This window comes from Micropterus dolomieu, linkage group LG23, assembly GCF_021292245.1.
Source record: "Micropterus dolomieu isolate WLL.071019.BEF.003 ecotype Adirondacks linkage group LG23, ASM2129224v1, whole genome shotgun sequence".
NCBI classification, from domain to species: domain Eukaryota; kingdom Metazoa; phylum Chordata; class Actinopteri; order Centrarchiformes; family Centrarchidae; genus Micropterus; species Micropterus dolomieu.
In genome coordinates, this window is record NC_060172.1 from 20,944,389 (window position 1) to 20,963,624 (window position 19,236).

A 19,236-nucleotide genomic window follows, 5' to 3' on the forward strand; every position below is an offset into this window, starting at 1 on the left:
GTTTCAGGAGCATGGCATGCAGTAAAAATTCCCACATTTTTTGTGGTTTGTTGGCACGGTAGTCTATTAGATAGCTCTGTCCACACGTGTCATGCATTAAATACCATGAAGTGGGCATTGCTAATGAAGGGTCCTCTCCATCACACACAGAGGGTGACCTCTTTGGCTTCACTCACAACATCGATATGATATTTTTTCACTCACAGCTCATTAACGTAGCCATGAATTATGCAACCTGCATGCTGTAGTTTGTAGCAAGTAGTGGATTAGTGGGGAGTTCTGCATAAGTCCATCTTGCAGCATGGAGAAAAAAAAGGAATTTTGTTGACTGATTCTATTTGCACATTCTAAATTAGAATTGGAGCAATTACACAATGTAAACACACAGCCCCACAGAACACATAGTAAACCCCACAGTGACACAGTAAGAAACAAAGCCCTTCACGAGCCTCCCCGCTGCATCACAACAAACATGAACAAACATACTCTCAAACATGCAGCACACACTCACACATGTCCAGACCTTGTGCTAACAACTTACAAGCAACACATTTCTATGAAAATAAAGACATCAAGGGAGTAGATAATAAACAGAGGGAAAACTAAAGAGGAGAAAAAATAGAAACAAGCACAACAAGCCAGAGTATACACACAGGCTATTCATTAATATAACGAAAATTGGCTGATATGTTTTTCTTTTGGGAGTTTGTTTATTAGGCGGCAGTAAATCCCAGATCCTGGCACCCCGTGTTAGTGATTTTACACCTGGAGTCATCTGTTGTGGCTTTAGGAGGGCAGAGATGGAATCTGCAGTGATCTGAGTAATTGCGAAAAATCTTCAGATCAGTCCCCTGATTACCAAAAACCATATTTGCTGGTGTCACCTCCCTTCACCCTCCTGTAGATAAGATTGCCATGATACTGGTGTTTTAGAAGTAGAGTGTTTTATTGATGTGGCACCTTTGGCGGGCTGATCCTATTAGATAGATAATCTCCTTCCTTGCTCATACTGTGCAATGCAGAAAGGCTGTAACATAAAACACACATTCAAGTGAGATCTACATACTTCCTGTGATTTGGCAACACGTTTGTCCAGGGAAACTCTCTTATCTCTTTGCTTGTTGTTCCATTGAAACATTACTATTTTAAACTGTTTCAAAAGATATATTTTGTGTTTTTTTGTCCTTTCCTGTACAGCATACCGCTGGGAGTCTTCCAGTCAGACTTCAAGCTGGTTGTCACCGTCACGTCTGCGTCCTCCAGAGGTGGGATCCCATTACGACCTCAGTGACACTCAGCAGAACATCAGACGAGGAGGCAGCACGCGATCTCTCCAGCTGGACTACAGAGTAATGGGCTATGGCGGTGACAGGGGCCGAGAGTGGGTACGGGAGACCGAGAGGAGGGCCTTCCAGTGGGAGAGGAATCAGTCGGGTGAGTGGGAGAGAAGACGAATCCTGGACAGAGAAGTAAAGAGAAAGCTCGATGGGGAAGGAAAGAACACAGGCAGTACCAGCAGAGACATGGCGGTGCGCCAGGACCACAGAGACCGTCAGCAGTTGCACGGCCATGACAGCCGTGAAGACGGCTCTTCGCCTGTTTACGAGGAATACCGAGAGTCCAGCCATGACCCAGGGCAAGATGAAGACAGAGAGAGCCTTTATGACACTCTTCCCCCAACCCGACCAGCCTACGAAGGATACCCATCAAGCCCCCGAGGCATCAACCTGCATCCGGCTCAACTTCTGCCCCCTCTCAGGGCGTGGGACTTACAGACAGGGGAGTGGAGGGGATCGCAGGAGGATCACGGAGCGCTCGGATCCAACAGTCTTACAGGTTCTGGGGACGAGCTTGAGAGACTACTGAACCTGGTGTCGCTCAGAGCCAGGAGAGCCACACGAATAAACAGAGCCGCTACTAGATCTGAACCCATGACTGGCTGGGATGGATTTAAATGAGCACACACGATTGTTTGAAACAAATAGATTTGATATTCCTTTATAGATTAAACAGAGGCAGCGTCTGTCTCTGATTATAGTTGACATTTATAATATTACACTGTTGGGCCACCACCTAAAAATAATTAAAGGAGAATATTACCATATACACTTTTATTATCCCACTGTAAGCAAACACTAATCCACCACCAATCCCCTGGCTCATTGGTAAGCTGGAGGAATAAGAAGAAATATATGTGTTCTCTAGACGCTGTCACCTGTGCTACATAAGAGCTAGATGAGATTGGCAGTGAATCAATGCTATTACATTTATTATTTAGAGAATCACTGGAGCATAGCATTTATTAACATCAAAATATGACAGGATCTGTCTCTGTATTAGATGATACCAATGTATGTACGTATGTTATCATGTATTTCATACATTGTTATACATAAACACACACACACACACACACACACACACACACACACACACAATCAACCATGTTAGATCAACCATGTAATGCTTAATGCATTTGTTATTTTTATTGACACACGCTCTGGGTTGTTTTGGAGAGAATACACATCCCAGACATAGCCTGTGAGATGCTATTAAGATTACCAGAAGTTGATGGAGATTGTTTCATCATTTAATTAATTATTCTATGATTATTTATTTAATTATTTAATTATTTATTTGTTTGGCTTATGAACCTCTTCACAAACACATGCATCAGGGGTATCTGGGTATCTCATGCAACCAAACAATAGTTGTGACCTCTCATTTTAACTCATAATAGCTGCTCTGAAGTTATGAAAGCATGTGGAAACATACAGATTCAATTATGAGCCCAGATTCTGTTAATATTCTCAGTGTACATTTTGTACCTTGTATATAATACCAAAGCTAAACTTTTAGCAGTGCTTCAGATAGAATTAATCTCACTTTAAACCTGGTATCAACATGTGATAATAATTTTCAGACTTTGTGTGCTGAAAGGCTTAGAGTATTATGTGGAAATGTTGCCGTGAAGTAAAGAATCACTCAGCCAAGACATGTACACATGGTTGCTTCACTGATAACGCGGTGTAAATGCTGCTGTGTTTCCAGTTTGCACGCAACAAAGGGAATGTAAATTGAATTAAAACTCTATGTTAAACAACTTTGAAACACAGGCAGAACGAACAGGTGACTAGGAGTATTTAAGGATTCTTGTATTCATAATGGTATTTCAGGATAAGCCAGAATGACAGTTTGTAAAACAGCTGCACTAACCTGCCTTCATCTCATACTTACCATGGATATTCTGGTAAACATGACTCCTTGTGGTGTGGAGAAAAAAATCACATCTCACTCAAGGATATAAATAGCAAACAATATACATAGCAAACTGTTTTAAACTCCTGAAAGGCCAGGTGTAATGCAAATCATCTGCATCAGATACCATTAAAGATTGTGAAGGCCTTTTAAGACAGTCAGAAAATCCAAGAGTAAGCTGTTAAGAAGATTCAAATGTATTCCTAAGAATTCTAACAAAAAAAGCAAATTTATGTTTTGAATAGCTTTTTTGGGGCAAATGAAACATCTGCCTGCTCCGGTGAAAGCAGATTGACTTGTTGCAAGAATGAAGTTTTTCAGAATAATTGCACAGAATGTTATACTGAGAGGTACTATGCAGATGAATTATTTGGAAGTACTGTAAAAACCAACACTAATAGCCACAAACCAACTGACAGGTCTTAACATAAACGCACACCTGTGGGCACTTTACAGTTTCCAGTTCACCTGACCTGCATGACTGTGGAAGGAAACCCACAGAAATACTGTGAAAATGTGCGAAGTCAACACAGAACAGCAGCTTCCAAAGGCTGTAATTTAAACCAAGTACCTCAATACTGTGATTCAACACTGCTAACACCTGAGACACCTTTGCTGTCAAGTTTTACTATACTCCCGTTCATGCAGTTAAATCATATTGCAAAGTACCCTTCAAATCTACTGGTTATTTTAGGTCACTGGCTTGCTGAAGCACAACGTTTATGGACCAGTGTGGGTGTGTGAGTGGCCGCACATTAAAACGACTTGAAGAATATGCTCCAATCAAGCAGATTCATATTTTTTGGAAAGAAAATGACTTTCATCTTAAGGGTGAATATGTAACTGGTTTGCTGTGGCAGGTGAGCTATATCTCCACGCAAGCTACATGAGATAAATAATACCCATAAAATAGTTAATCCTATCAAGTCAGTCTTGTCACGCCTCTTATGTTTTTCTTTCCTTCATGAGTGGAATCTGGCAGATTCATTTTGTAGAGCTTAAAGTCATTGATGTCCTGGGGAGACATGAAGGCGAGAGAATGTCTTTTGAAATGTTAAGTGTATAAACTGTATGATCAAACAATAAATTGTATTTTAAATCATTTGAGATTATTTGAAAAGGGTGTAACGAGAGATTGCTTTGGCTGTATGCACTGTCAACAGTTGAGCAGATTTCAGTGTAATCTTCTGATTATGCCCTTTTGTTTAACTCGAGAACTGATTTCTTTGCTGCCTTGACTAGATGTGTCCGGCTTATTGTGTGCTTCCTGTGAGTTTGAGTTTATTTCTCTTCTGACCCAGTGCTATGATCAAATTATGCAGAGACTGTGCATCTCTCAAAGCACGTATCTATTATTAGATACTACTTTTGCTGTCTACAGAGAAATTTGTTGTGAGTCTTGTACACCCGCCATGAGCTACGCAAGAAAAAACGGAAACCACATTCCACAGCCTCAGTATGTATTTGATTAATAGAACATGCACCGCTGCACATCAAATTAAGGCAACTTTAATTACTGAATGCTACAAGGTCCGCTACTGGCAAGTAAGGTGACATTTCTTAATCACTTCATCTACATCCTCAAAAGGTGACCAGTCATTAATTCTTGATTGGTGACAAAAGGTTGAAGGCAGGTGATGGTCAGTGGGTGCCACGTCTGGCTCTTCCTGTAGCAAACAAGGAGACACACCGAGGAACCTTTGTGGTTTTTGATTATTGCCTTTCCCCCCCTGTGGAGTTGACACACAAACTTTGTCCTTGTTATCATCCAGCCCTCCTTGTATAAACACCACCAGGCTGACTGTCTGCCAGAAAACATTCCCATGGCAACCAGACATTCCCCAGATCATGTTTGTGTTTCGTTTTCGCTGTCACATGCAACACATTTTGGCCAATTAAGAGGTGAAGAAGTGTATATGTGTGTGTACTGTACGTGTATGTGTGTGTCTGTGTGTGTGTGTTCATGTGTTTGCTGTAGTAAAGAAGCATGATGTTTGTTGCTGCACGCTGCTTAACATGCCCACTTTAATGTGGCAGGGGGTTGTTTAACACAAGAATAAGCACTCGCCCACTCCTTAACGTATCATATGTAAGTATTGTTCATGCATGCACTGGTATAAGGATTCAGTGGTTGCATGCAGGCCTAAGTATCTTTGGAAAAAAGGCACCTTAAAATGATTATTATATCATTACATCATTTAAAATGACTATTTGCAAAATGTACATTTTAAGACAGCCAACAGCTGCAGCAATAGCTGTATTTTCATAACAGCAATCATTTTGTCAGACTAAGTGTTACATTTTTTGAACAGTGGATATCATTTCTGAGCGAAACACTTCATATATCTTTTAGTGCATGCCAGTTTGTGTCAGTGCAATAGATGGAAATAGCTCATAGTCAAATGTTGGCTGGCTTGTTCCAGTTCTATTCTCTCTCCCTGCAGGAACCATGAACCACAAAAGGCACAAACAGGTACAAGGCAGAACTCAAGGGAGATAAATTTCTATTTTCCTCAGCCCAGGAAAGATTCTTGCATTGCTGCGTAAAATGCACATGAAACTTGATGAAATTTGTCACTGCAGGAGACATTCTAAATTACTGACTTTACAGCCTAAAACTCATCTGCCTGTTTTGCTCCTCAGTGTGATCACAACACCTGAATTTATGTTTCCTCTATTACCCCTGCCTGTCACAACAAGGCAACACAGAAAATGAGATTTCATCAATTAGCATAATATGCTAACAATGTCTCAAGTGATAACAGCCAAAGGTCTCTAAAAGGTGCATGTGGCATGTCAGATGTCTCTGAATCCACCCATTCATTAATGTTTTTTTCCGTTTGTGGTGATCCTGCCTTCATTTTGGGTCTTCAGAGAGAGATAAACAAGAGTTATTACCTGCAGCACGTGCATCCTTACGGGCAAATCCTTACATAACTTTACCTTTGCTTCCAGCTATGGTACATACATAATCAACAAAAAAAAAAAATGGAAACAACACACCACAGGCAAATATAGTCCTTCTGTCTGGTCAGTGGGAGGGTGGAAACTATAAGCAATTTATTTACCCAGATTCACAGCTTATTAAATTATTCTGACAAGGATTATGCAACATGTCCCAATAACTTACATACTCTCCTCTGGCACACTCTTTTGATGACCATCCTGCTTGTTTAAAGTATTCCAAGCATGCTGGCTGCCCTAGTGACAGGCACACGGTCAGACCAAAGGCAAACACGAGGGCATGTGAGGGAAGAGATAGACAGAGAAAGAGAGAGCAATAAACAAAGTGACTGTTGTGTTTATTCATCATGCATCAGAGGAAACTGATGAGGACCTGCCAGTCCCTTTAGCTCTGCTGGCTTTTTATGGCACCATCTGGCATTTACACCATAGAGTCAGCTAAGCCATTTAAAATCTTCTTTCTACCCCCGCACACCCCATTTTTCCCCCTCCTTCTTCTTCTGTGCTTTTTTCACAATGACATTCCTCCAGATCTGGCTGGACACAGCAGGGAGGGGAGTGGATGGACAGTAGGATGAAAGGATGTTGCATAAAGGAGGAGGGGAATGAAAGCTAGATCATGTAAGAAAGGCGAGAGATGAGTAGAGAAGTGGGAAAAGTAAGAGAGATTACCATTCCCCAGTTCCTGCTTATTCAGGGGTAGCTGTGTGGGTGATTATAAATCCACGCTGTTCTCAGTAACACCAGGATTACACACCCAGCCAGACCTAATCTATGTGCCCAACATCTGCCTCTGATGACACAAACACACGCACACACGCACACACAAACACACAGGCACACAGTCATACATGCACGTACAACACTCACATGACCATAGTGATTACAAATGCAGTGTCTCAAGCAATTTCATCGCATATATTATTCACAAATGCTTTAATCTTATGAGTATAATCAGACACAATATGCCTACACTGCTAAAACAAGGCAGCGGGGGGATGGGAAAATGGAACGTGAAGGGGTAAGGTCCATGAGTGACAAATTGAATTCACATCAAAAAGCTGCCCTTAGCAGTGTGTGACTGAGCAGTGAAAGCTGTGCACAAGCCCTATCCTGTGACCCCCCCCTGCTGTTTTAACAGATTATTACTATGGCAATCATCTGGCATATGCCTCCAAAATGGCTATGCGAGAGACAGGGAAGTTATCTGCTCTACCGTGTACTTCATGTCCTGTATTGGATTTTCTTACAAGATGAAAGTGTATAAATGTCATTGGATTATGCCACAGCTCAACTGGCATAGAACACTATCACATTTACATGATAGTATTTGTGTCAAACGTTGGGACACCTTTTTGGATGGAAAGATTTTTTTTCCAACGGCCACTTTCTGCAAACTACACAAAGAGCACAGAAAAAGCTGGATCCCATTATCCGGGATATGTATATTTTACCCTCAATAAGTCTTGTCCTGAGTTCTGATATGCGGATTTGACAGGGACCTTCGGTGTTAAAGCTGTTATTCTGTTGGATTTTATTACAATGCTACCCAGTTTGTTCTGATCTTGTAAAGAACTGCTGCCTTAAACAGAGGTGAGACAGAATGATGGATCAAAATTCTGCTGAGAAATTTGGCTGCATCACGGGCCTCAGAGCTCAGCTTGTTATCTACTTTAGCTCTGAGGAATTGGTTCACTGTCACCCTCGAGATTGCTGAGAACTGGCTTTGGTAAGAAGGAGGTCTGCTCTATATTGTGCTTTGATCATCAGGGTTTTTTTATGCTCACCAGCAGAATAAGCATCTAGATTTGCTGACGTCGCTACATCTGTAAGGTCCTTGTTAAACTACAAGCGTGAAATGCCTGTGGTGGTAACCTTTACAGTCCATCTGATGACTCCAATGAATGAATAATCATAATGCACAAGATTGTGCAACAAGCATGCCTTAAATGCAACTGGAGAGTACAAACCTTTGCCAGAAACAATATTTGCTGTTACACCTTAAGGCACTATTCCTAACATTAACATTTCCAGTTAAAATTATTTCTTGATCGCAGACGAACTACTGGAATTAATAGCTTGGTATCGGTTGTCAGTTTTCTCGTTGTGGCTATAAAATGATGATATAATGGCAGGAACCCAAATCCTCATTATGCCTCACATCTCTTTAAATGTCCCGTGGTTTAAGGACAAACCAGTCATACAGTGGATGTGTCCCAACAATCACTGAGCACAACAAAAACTAGCTACGTCCCAAACTATTATTTACAAAAGTTTTATATATGGCTAACAACACAACAAAACATATTTTCTGCAGTTAAATTTGTTTATCATTGATAAAGGGTCACAGGTTTCTCATTTTCAAATAAGCCATCAGCAAAAGTTAGTAAGTCATCTGCAAATGTAAATGCTATTTAAAACTAATTTTATAACAATTGAATTGGATTGAATTTGGATTAAAGAGCAGCAGACCACGATCCGCCTGGGCCAAACAACCGGACCAGGCGACACAGCAGGTGCGGTGATCGCTTAGAGGAGAGGAGAGAGCCAGGAGAGGAGCCATGCTGGCCCAGCTTGGACTTAATTCTGCTCCTAAAGATCCGGTCTGTAGAAAATGGAACTTATGTTGACTGTTGTGCCCACATTGCTACTGAGACCTGCCCTATCAACATCCCAGATCAAGCACTCGGCAGGTGGTCCATGTTCCAAGCTGTCAGTGCAAAGACCCCAGCAAGATGAGAGGAGGTGGACTCTGTGTTTTACATCGATGACGCTTGGTGCTTAAACGCAGTCAAGATGGACTCTGTTTCCCAAGTGTCAGACTGTTGAGTGTGAAGATGAAACTTTCATCTTTATCATCTGGTTGCTGCTGTTTACATTCACCCCAGATGAAAATTCAAAAAATGCCCTATGGTATGTTTGGAGTGTATACGTGTCTGTATGTATATAAATAACTGTATTGTTTTGTTTTATTTTATATGTTCATCATATTTTAATATAGGCACTTAATTATACGTTGTGTGTGTAGCACGAAGGAACTACAAATTTCATTTTGTTATGCAGCCTTGTGCTGTATAATGACTAATAAACAACCTTGTACCTTGAAAAAGTTGCTTTTACTTAAATTGCTAGTTTTAATTACAGTGCCTTAAAGTAGTACACAGTCAGCCATCCTAGCTTTGAGCTAAATTCAGTCATTAGGATTCATCCTCTGAGGACCATAAATGTCTGCACACATTTTTGAGCCAATATTTTACAGGATAAGTGAAAATTTTGACCTGCCTGTGGCGCTAGAGGAAAATATTTCTTGGCATTCCATCCAATAGCTGTCAAGACACTGCAGCCAAAATCTTCAACCTTGTGGTGTCACAAGAAGAAATATCAGGGGATCACCAAAGTCAGTAGCATTCATTCTCTGATGACCATGGAAGTCATCCAATAGTTGTTGAGATATTTCAGTCTGACTCTGGACCAAAGTGTTTGATTGACCAACCAACAGACTGATTGCCAAGACTCTAGCATGGCTTACAATGACATGTTACATCGTAAAAGACCTTACAGAAAACACACAAACACTCCAAGCTCAACATAAGCACTGTCTTCATTTCATCATATACACACAACAAATTATTCGTAACAAATATTGACCCAAATGGTTATAAGGCTTTCTTCATAGATACACAGACCTTTAATAACCACATTCTAATAATGACTTAATTTCAGTTTTATTATAATGAACTACGTTGTTATTACATGCTGTATCCATACTGAATTCTACTCAAGACTGTGACCTCCTTCTCCTCCAAACCTGTCATCTCAATAAGTGGTGCTGCAAAAAGATTAGATGTCTTTCTTTGCATCCATGACTGCAATACAAATATGCTTACACTTCTTACATTATTCCAAAGACACTAGCATTGCCAGAATAGAGTCCCCTTATTTTCTTTACACCCAACACTCCAGACATTTGTTTTGGTGGCACCATCTGGTGATTTCAGCTGAACTCTCTGCGGAACAATGGCTCTGACTGAGTTAGCAAAGGAAGATTCATCAATATTAATATATCATGTTGTCCTGTAGAGTACAGTAAAAATAACATGGCCATATGGAGCAGCTACGTTACTGGTTCTTGTAAAGAAGTGTTGACACCTAGTTGTTGTGGCCAGTTTGTTAGAAAACCATCCACACATTTCCAGTTAGTGCAAACACAGTAATCACATTGGCTATATATTCCTAAGTCTATGTGAAGCTTGTCCACCATGGTCAGCACAGCATTATCTGCTCGGCTTTGCAGTTTTCAATTAGCAGATTTATGCTTTGTGTTTTGTACCATTAATGCCATATACTTGATGTGTGATATTGTTATGCATTCATTCAGTCCCTGTCCCTGCTATTGAGTATTTTTTCTTTACAAAGAGTGTTTGGGTGTGTGTGTGTGTGTGTGTGTGTATGTGTGTTTGTGTGTGTGCCAATCTGGCTGACCTCACAGCCAGAGATGTCTGTCTCCTGGCCATCACATCAAGCCTGTGGAACATATCACCTTGCTTTGAGGCTGACACGGGGCTGCTCTAATCTGTCCCTGCTGCTGTGCTTGAGGGCATCCGGTGCAGCCATACGCCCAGCAGTGAGGAGTTAAAACAAGTGAATGGCGCTGGCCTCAATGTGTCACCACTGGCACTGACAGTATCGATAATATATAAATCCACTGGATCTGATGGAGAGTTCGACTGCACTGTTGCCACCAGTTACCCACGTTAAGGATGAGCGGGATTAGACTGCCACCTCCACTTGCTCTGATTGCGCTGTGCTCAAAGTGAATCATAGTCCGGAGTCCAAAAATGGCACCCTGGTGGAGGCATGCACACACTGCTGAAGGATATTGGTTCAATCCATAGTGTATTGTGTATGCAATTGTAAGACTCCCGTAATATACCTTCAGCAGCTTTTTATGATTTATATGTTTTCTTTGTAAAAAGGTTACAAATGTACACACTTACATAACTTCAAACAAAGCCCTACATGTAATACGATGCTTGCTTGTTATTGTTAATTATTGTGCTTTCAAACTATTCTCTCGCTCATCTGTGCCAATTGTCCACATAAGTCTGGGTGAGACTGATTGGACTTCCCGTGCCGACCCACCGCTGTGTGTACACTTAGAACAACTCCAAGCATTGTGCTAAGATCAAAGACAGATTCTGGGAAGTCACGCTGGGAATGGCCAAGGGAAAACGAGTGAAATCTTGTTTGCACGCACGCCTCGGCATGGTCTTAGGAGATGGAGGGAGAAAGTCGAAGGCAGAGGAGAGAGGAAGGGATAAACACTTAATGCCAAGTCGGAGGTAAAAATGTTGTTTATGAAGCCGTGTTTGTCTCCGTCCTCACTCAGTGGATTTCTCTACATCACGCTGTGTGTCTGACTGAGGGCTTCTCTGTGATATTTACCACAGTGCCTCTTCGCCACGCACAGCGGCGGTTGCGTCGTAGTTCAGCGCATGGCAAGGGCATCACAAATGGTTAGGGAAGACGATTTGTTCCTCCGTTTGCTCAGAGAATAGCGAATTAAATCAGAAAGGACTCCCGAGGCGCCACAATGGTTTGACATTTTAGAAAGGAATAGCTTTTTTTTCAATTGGGCGCATGCAGACGGATGAGAGATGCCTACCAGCAAGCCAGGGGCATTTGAAGAGGATGGGGACTTAATATATGAGTGGTCTGGACCTTCTTTTATGAAATATTTTCTAAACGAGAAATAATTTATATTTCCTCACCAGGGAGGAGGTGTGGCCCTGCCGCTTGTCCGATCAGCTTTTGGTGGCACATGGATGGATGACTTTTGTGTGAAGATCAAGAAAGCCAAGAGTCCATGCAACTGTATATAATCACAGTGATCACCACATCTTATCAAGTAACTAACATCGCTTTTAAGTAGCAGGCTTGACGTGCGCTCTTGTGGAACTCAGGGAGGCACCCAGGTGCGCCCCATGTTGCATTTAGGACACACTGGTACCGGCGGTACCTGCGGGACTTAAAGCACAGTTGGGACTTCAAAGAAGCGTTGGGCTGTGGGCCAGTGATGCCGGACACATTCACGCTCATAAAGAACAGGACAGAGCCACGGCTGGGGCAGCTAGAGCGCACACTGGCCACGGAGGGGAGCGCCCGCCCCGCCTGGGTCATAGGTATCCTGGCCAGTGTGCTGATCTTCACCACCGTGGTGGACGTGCTGGGGAATCTGCTGGTGATCATCTCGGTGTTCAGGAACCGCAAACTGAGGAACTCGGGTAAGATCTTTCGTCCCTTCCAATGATATAGGCTAGAAACGTCGTTTCTCCAAATGTATGCCTATAGCCTATTGAAGTGTGTGAATTTGCATAATAACGTATGTGTCCCTGTGTTTGAAATTTATTCTGTAGTGAATTATGGGTAGAGTAAATAAAGTGCTGCTTTGTTTTGCTCTGCATTCTTTCTGTAAGCTGTTTCTGCACATTTCATGTTTTGACCCATAGACCTTTGAGTGCGCTTTCCCCAAAATAGGCTTCCACTGTCACCAATAAACCCAAAACCTATTCCAGCATAATTAAGTGCATTTTATATAGCTTTACCATAAAAAGTAGACATGTAACTCAACTCATCCCACATACTCTGTAGTTTCAACTAAATGCCTCATTTTGAATTAGGGTGTCAGCCTTCTGTAAGCCTTGTAACTTAAAATGCAAAGGCTACCTTTTGGTTGACATCATCCAGTTTACTATAGGCTTCATATCTTGCTGAAGAGCATCTGCACAGGACACAAGGTTGCTAATAGACCGTGATGGCTGATGCAGTGATTTAATATGTACATTTTCAGTTCAGGGACAAGTATGTTGAAGACCCAGGGCTGGGCAATTATATCTTCACAACCTCGCAGTGTTAGAACTGCGCTCGCTCTCTTGCTTAACTCTTGAGCTCTTCACTGGTAAAGTTCAAAGCTGATCTTACTCACACTCACTATGTAAGAGCTGCAAGCACAGGTGAGTCCTTTTGAAAAGATGACTATACTGGTGTTGATGAACCTATTCTGATGTGAATGTGTGAAAACGCCCAGGAGGCTTCATGCAGCTACAGTGAATTATAATGCCAAATCATAAAGCATGGAAGTACTCTTTCACTGAACCCTTGCTTCAGATAAAAAACAAAATGTACTCTTGGGGTTGTAATTCAACTCCTTTCTGATGAAAATGAAACCATTTACAAATTTTTACTGTCTAATCATCCAGTTTTATTGGTTTACCAGCTAATTTGCCCCTCTTGTCAGTCTCTTGACTCACACTTATTGTTTACTGAAAATTGATGAAATAAATTATTTTTGAAACAAGTATCTTACCCTAATGGCATATTTAAAAAAACATGCTTAAAACAAATGTGAGTCTAAAACCTTGTCAAAGTGGATATCTTATGCAGTAAAGACTGCCACACTGTGCTGACTGGCTATTTTGTGCTTTATCAGGCAACAATTAGGACAGGAAATATGCATTTATTTGCATAATTAGACACTATTTTTCAGTAAGATGCGACCAGGAACCAAAACAACTACTTTCCTTTCATTTAAAGACATTATGAACCTCTCCTTGTATTTGTTCACATGGGAAAACATTTTTTTATTTTATGTGAGCCTATGTTTTCTTCAGTCAGATGGATACAATCATCACTGGAGCATTTGAATGCAACCCTGTCTTCAGAGTAAGACTCCCACATTCTGCACTCTAGCATGGATCTTTTTTAAACTAAGGCTTAGGTAAGGTGTATCTTATTCATAGCTCTGAATCGCCATGAACCAAGGTTGTGTATTTTCTGAAGCTGTTAAGAAAAGGAACTCCAAAAAGTTAAGAAGTAAGAAACATTTGTAAATTAGGAGCCATATGTCAAGTGTGATTTCATTTATGTGTAGCGGAACCTACAAACATCCTTTTAATTATTATCTTATTAAACTTTATACCCAGTGACAAACTTAAGATAGCTGCACTCACTGGTAATGTAAAGTAATCAAACATCTCACTTCATGAGTGAATAAGACTGAGACTGTGGCTTATTAAAATGAGAGTTTGTTGTTGTAACCAGAGAGCATGTTTAACATTGTTTTCTCCGCTGCCTTTCATTTTTACACCTGCACTACTTGCATAGAACTTTTTTAAAAATAAGACGTGCAGTCTTGGGAGTATGCTTATCAAACAGACTACTGTGAGTGCACACAGCCCCGTGGCCCGTCAGTGAGAATCAAAGAAATGTGGTAGTCTTTGTCCCACGTAAATATCACACAGCACACATTGGTATTCTATAAAAATCATCATATTGGATAAGATCATGTTTACCCTTTGACGAAACACATTTATCTGTCCACAGAGCCTGATTCAAGTGCATCTTGTGCTTTTAAGAGGTAGCGCTTGTGCCTTGGATGTTAGAGGAAAGGGTGATCATGTAGATTTGTTACTGATTTAGGACTATGAGACCATTAAAGAGCTCAATGGTACAATTTGCATTCCAGGTCATACCTGTCAGTAACATCCACAATTTTGAGAACAATTGCCTGCACTCTGAAATCTGACATAGCTTCAGATTAACCCCCCGCCCCCCTGTCTACAATTTACCCTATAGAGACCACCCAATAGACCAGATAAGACTATATTACAAAATTGCATTTTAATTACAAATTATCTGCTTAATTTCTATTCAAGGAATTCTTGGATGTTGTGAGCTATACTTTCTCCAGAAGGAGTAACACATTGGTGTTTCATTTTTTGCCACTCACATGGCACATTTCTGCCTTAAAGCTGATCTCTCTCAACCCAAACAGCCCACTCAGCAGTTCAGAAACCACGCTGAACCCACAGTTGTGAACTCGAAGGACGGCTACTGTAGATTGAAACTACCCACTCAACAGTTTAGATGGGAAAACACCTGACTTAACAGCATATAAACAGTCACAGTAGGAGCACAGGGTAGCATTACCCACGGCAGTTGTCAAAGTTTTGCATAAGTCCCTGCTGTGGCGGACTGAACAAAGTAAAACTGACCGCTGAGTGTTGGAACACAATATTTTGTCAGATGCCACGTTGCTGAGTGATGACTAACTGTGCTTTATTCTCACCTACCCACAAATGGGATATATTGTCGTAAATATTATAGATTCATTGTTATTCTGACACAGAATTGTCAAGATATTTGTTATTCACACTCATCAAAACTCTGACATGTTGTTCACGTAACCAAGCTGTGTTAACATTGCAGAGGGGCCGCACATTTTTTCATTTTCTGCCCTCATACTTTCTCTGTCTTCTCAAGGACCTCAGTGTTTAATTTAAATGGCTTTCTCTCTCATCATGTGCTATTGTACGTCAGCAAGCTTGTGCCGCAGACACACAATCACGCCAATGCATGCACTCATGAGCCATTAGAGCCATTTGTCCCCTGAAATTTGTCTTTTAAAAAGAAAGGTTTTGACTCAAACACATGCGCTCTAACATACAGATGTGCCTGCTTGTAAAAAAACATAAAGCATATTCAGGAAGATACAGTACAGTAGGTCTACTCATCTTATTGTGATATTATGCTGTATGAATGTGTGTGCGAGTATGTGAAAAGTGCTTTGTACAGTTGTGTGGGGCAGAGGTTTTTGTCCCCTGAGATTTGTCTGTGAAGGAGCTTAGGTGGTGCAAACCTTCAAAGGGAGTTATACAGGATCACATATTACAGAGACTCTCTTCACAGAGACTTTATTTACATCATATCGCCCCCCTCCCTTTCAGTCCTCTCCAGCTACTTTCCTCCAAAGCTCTCTGCCTCTACAAAAATAATGCTTAAAATATTCCTTAGTTAAGGCTGAGGCCTTAAAAAAACACTCTTTACCCAGTGCAACGTTTCACATCCAGCTGCTGTCATTCTGCCTCTCTCCATGGTGCTGAAACACTCAAACCTAAGGCCTCTCTCAGTGTGCATTCTTGCCTGTACTTCATCACTGTCATCAGTCACACAGCCCGACTGTCATCAGTCACAGCCCAAGTACTGTTCCAATACAAAGTCCGCATCTAGTACAGTCCAAATGAGCGGAAGCGAATTTGCTCTGCCCATTTTATCAAGGATGCTTTAGAAGCTGACTTCTGTTGTTACTTGGGATAGACAGAACCTGTGCCAGACTCAGACCTGTTGTAAGTTTCATCCTACAACTATCATTGTGTCACTAAATTAAGTTTGGACAGGTCATCAGTCAGTCACAGGGCTGACACTTAGGGATGACAACCACTGGCATTCACACCTACAGGCAATTTAGAATCGCCAATTAACCTAACCTTCACTTCTTTGGTCTGTGGGAGGAAATCAGGTACCCACAGAAAACCCATGCAGACATGGGGACAACATGCAAACTCCACACAGAACCTTTTCACTGTGAGGTGACAACAACTGCAAACAACTGCACCACCATGTCGCCCTGAAAGTTTGTGCAACAGGGCTGCCTCTGTGTACTTTTTTGGTCTTAGTATCATATTTCACAAAGAAATTATAAATATATATACACATGAAAATGAATAGAGGCAGTGTGGTAGTTAAACATAAGAGTAAAGATAACTGCATCTCACAGTCAATCTGGTTGAAATCTCCAAAACAGCTTTTGTTTTTTCCCCCAGAAAGCCTGTTAGAGAAGCTTTGACTTGAGGTATTTTGTCACAGAACTGTCACACACACAGTTGTGTTGAAGTGTAGCCTAATCACTAAAGCCCAGCTGAGATGGAATGTCAGCAAGGACACTGCTGCTCCGACTGCATATTGAGCATACTGCGCTCTCCTGTTCTGGGGAGTTTAGACTCCCAAGTTGAACTTAGCAAGTTGGAACCCCCAAGGACGCGAGCTGGAACTTTGCGTACTCTGTATTGAGAAAGGCCTCCAGTCTCTCTGTCTGCTCTCTCCGTGGTGCTGAAACATTCAAACCTACTCTCTCCCCAGACATTTCTGTTCCTCCCTGTGGTCCTCTGTGACATCTACTGCTACAACTAATATTACTGTGGCTCTGTCTGAGCTGTATTTAGTTAGCTGTTTTCACATTGATAAAACATGAAAAAGTAATTGAAATATTCATACAGCAGAAACAGAGAGAGAGAGAGAGAGAGAGAGAGAGACAGAGACAGAGAGCACATACACATGTGTATGTCTGATCTGGTATTATTATACTTGTGAGGAGGAACTCTTGAAAGCTCAGGCAGTCCCGATGATAATTTGGTTTGTGACAGCTGGTCCTGGCAGCTGAAAAGGCTGATATTTCCTGATTAAGATTAGGCATCTGGTTACAAATGGGTTTAGATTTACTGTAGGTGTGCAGTGGCTATGTTTGATGTATTACAAGTGTGAGCCCTCAGTGAATGAACTCAAGTTAGTACATTGTCCTGAAAAGGTTGCAAATGTGTGTGCGCGTGAGACAGAGAGAGAGAACCTGTGTTGAGTTGCTAATGGACAACTTTAGCTTTTTAGTTTATTGGACAGTTGCTAAGTCTACGTTTCACATCTACATTCCACTGACACATTAATCCAGAGTGTCTCCCACTGAATAACTTTGGAGGATTTCTGTGTCTTGCTCAGAGACGTTTTGACAGGACATACAGCCGTTGGCAGATTATTGCTGGGATTCTCTCTGTGATTCTCCATGGCCTGTCTATAATAATAATTGTTAAGAGATGTACATTAACTGCTGATTTAAGCAGTGGGATATTAATGGCTGTGATGTGCTGGGATTTTTACGAGAATTAAGACAGACAGCTCTCCTCTTTTTACGAGGTGAGAAAAAGTGTGTTACACATTCACAAGTGATTTGTTTGATAAATGTCAGCTACAGCTAAGCCTAGCTGAGACATTTTAACCCATTATATAATTGTACATGAAAATACCATGTAAATTACAGTCATCTTGCTTTGCTTGCTTTGTTAACTTCACATTGGAAATATATTTCACAGTGACATAAGTGGTTATAAGTGATACTTCTTTCATTTAATTTGTAATGCATCATGGGGCCATGTGATGAGATTTATTCCTCCAAAATAAATTGAGAAACAACAACAAGAGTTAAGCATGCAGAAGTGGGAATCACAGGGCGTCTACATGAGTGAGTAATGCTGTTGTTAAAAGTGACTTCTCTTCCAATTCATTTTTTATTTCCTCCTCCTTGAGCAATAATCCATTTGCTGTTTTCAAGATCATCATCAGATTTACGTCTTGGTGAGTCGTAGGCTGCTACATACAAGAATGATACAAGAAGCAAACCAGAAAACCATTAAAACAGATAAAACACAGTGTGAGTCACAGGGTATACAGGATGTTCCTTTTACATTTGTGTTGGAGAACCTTGATATCGTTGCTCTTTTTGATGTGAAGCACTTGTAGCACTAGTTTCAATGTTTAAAAAGGTGCTGATTTACATACTTGCTACACTAATTTAACTGTAGTTATCGCTGCATCTCTTAAATCTCAAGCGTGTTGGCCTACAGACTGCACACACAAAGATTCTAGCTAGGTGAAAATCCCCAATCCTTGATCCAGCATCTCTTTTCAACTCTTTAGAAAGGATTTTAATATTCTGCTCATTACTTTTAAAACATAGTTATGCCCTTCATTTCCACTATGACCCAGTAGGTATCCTCAGATCCTTGGCTCCTTCTGGTTAAAACTATAATTTATGCACCCGACCAAGGTTTTTTGCCATGGGGGCACTCGGGTGTTTGATTTTAATGAATTAAAATCAAAACAGGAGATCAGCCAGCTGAACAGGTTGTCAGATCGATCAAATTTTCTTTCATCCTGAGGAGGTTTCTCAGCTTTCTGATGCACAGTTTTTAAAGAAAAAAGGTTCTCCAAACCAGACAGCTGAAGATATCCACTCACTGACCCTATTGGAACCTTTTTATGTGCGTAACAGATGAGATGGAGAAAAAGGATGCAGTGAAAGGGAGAGATCACAGAGAACGTGAAATGGAAATAGAGGAGTGTTAAGCT

General features: G+C 41.1%; 2 protein-coding genes and 1 long non-coding RNA gene across 6 annotated transcripts in view; 2 read left to right on the plus strand and 1 right to left on the minus strand.

The window, feature by feature from the left end:
• The window catches only part of LOC123963089 (protocadherin Fat 3), a 73,521-nt gene extending 69,231 nt beyond the window's left edge, over nucleotides 1-4,290 (plus strand). For both annotated transcript variants that reach the window (XM_046039613.1, XM_046039614.1), the window contains exon 51: nucleotides 1,198-4,290. In XM_046039613.1, coding sequence (XP_045895569.1) covers nucleotides 1,198-1,958 — 761 coding nt within the window. In that variant the 3' untranslated portion in view covers nucleotides 1,959-4,290. The remainder of the gene's footprint in view (nucleotides 1-1,197) is intronic.
• LOC123963091 overlaps nucleotides 1-19,236 on the minus strand; it is a 47,592-nt gene that overhangs the window by 2,045 nt on the left and 26,311 nt on the right. Inside the window, exon 3 of one of the 3 annotated variants that reach the window (XR_006823124.1) lies at nucleotides 961-1,457. This is a non-coding gene — a long non-coding RNA (uncharacterized LOC123963091). Of the gene's footprint in view, nucleotides 1-12; nucleotides 1,458-18,054; nucleotides 18,478-19,236 lie in introns of those variants that run through there. The other 2 variants (XR_006823122.1, XR_006823123.1) reach the window with 2 other exon arrangements.
• Nucleotides 12,070-19,236, plus strand: part of mtnr1bb (melatonin receptor 1Bb) — a 40,650-nt gene continuing 33,483 nt past the window's right edge. Inside the window, exon 1 of the mRNA XM_046039615.1 lies at nucleotides 12,070-12,506. Coding sequence (XP_045895571.1) covers nucleotides 12,299-12,506 — 208 coding nt within the window. The 5' untranslated portion in view covers nucleotides 12,070-12,298. The remainder of the gene's footprint in view (nucleotides 12,507-19,236) is intronic.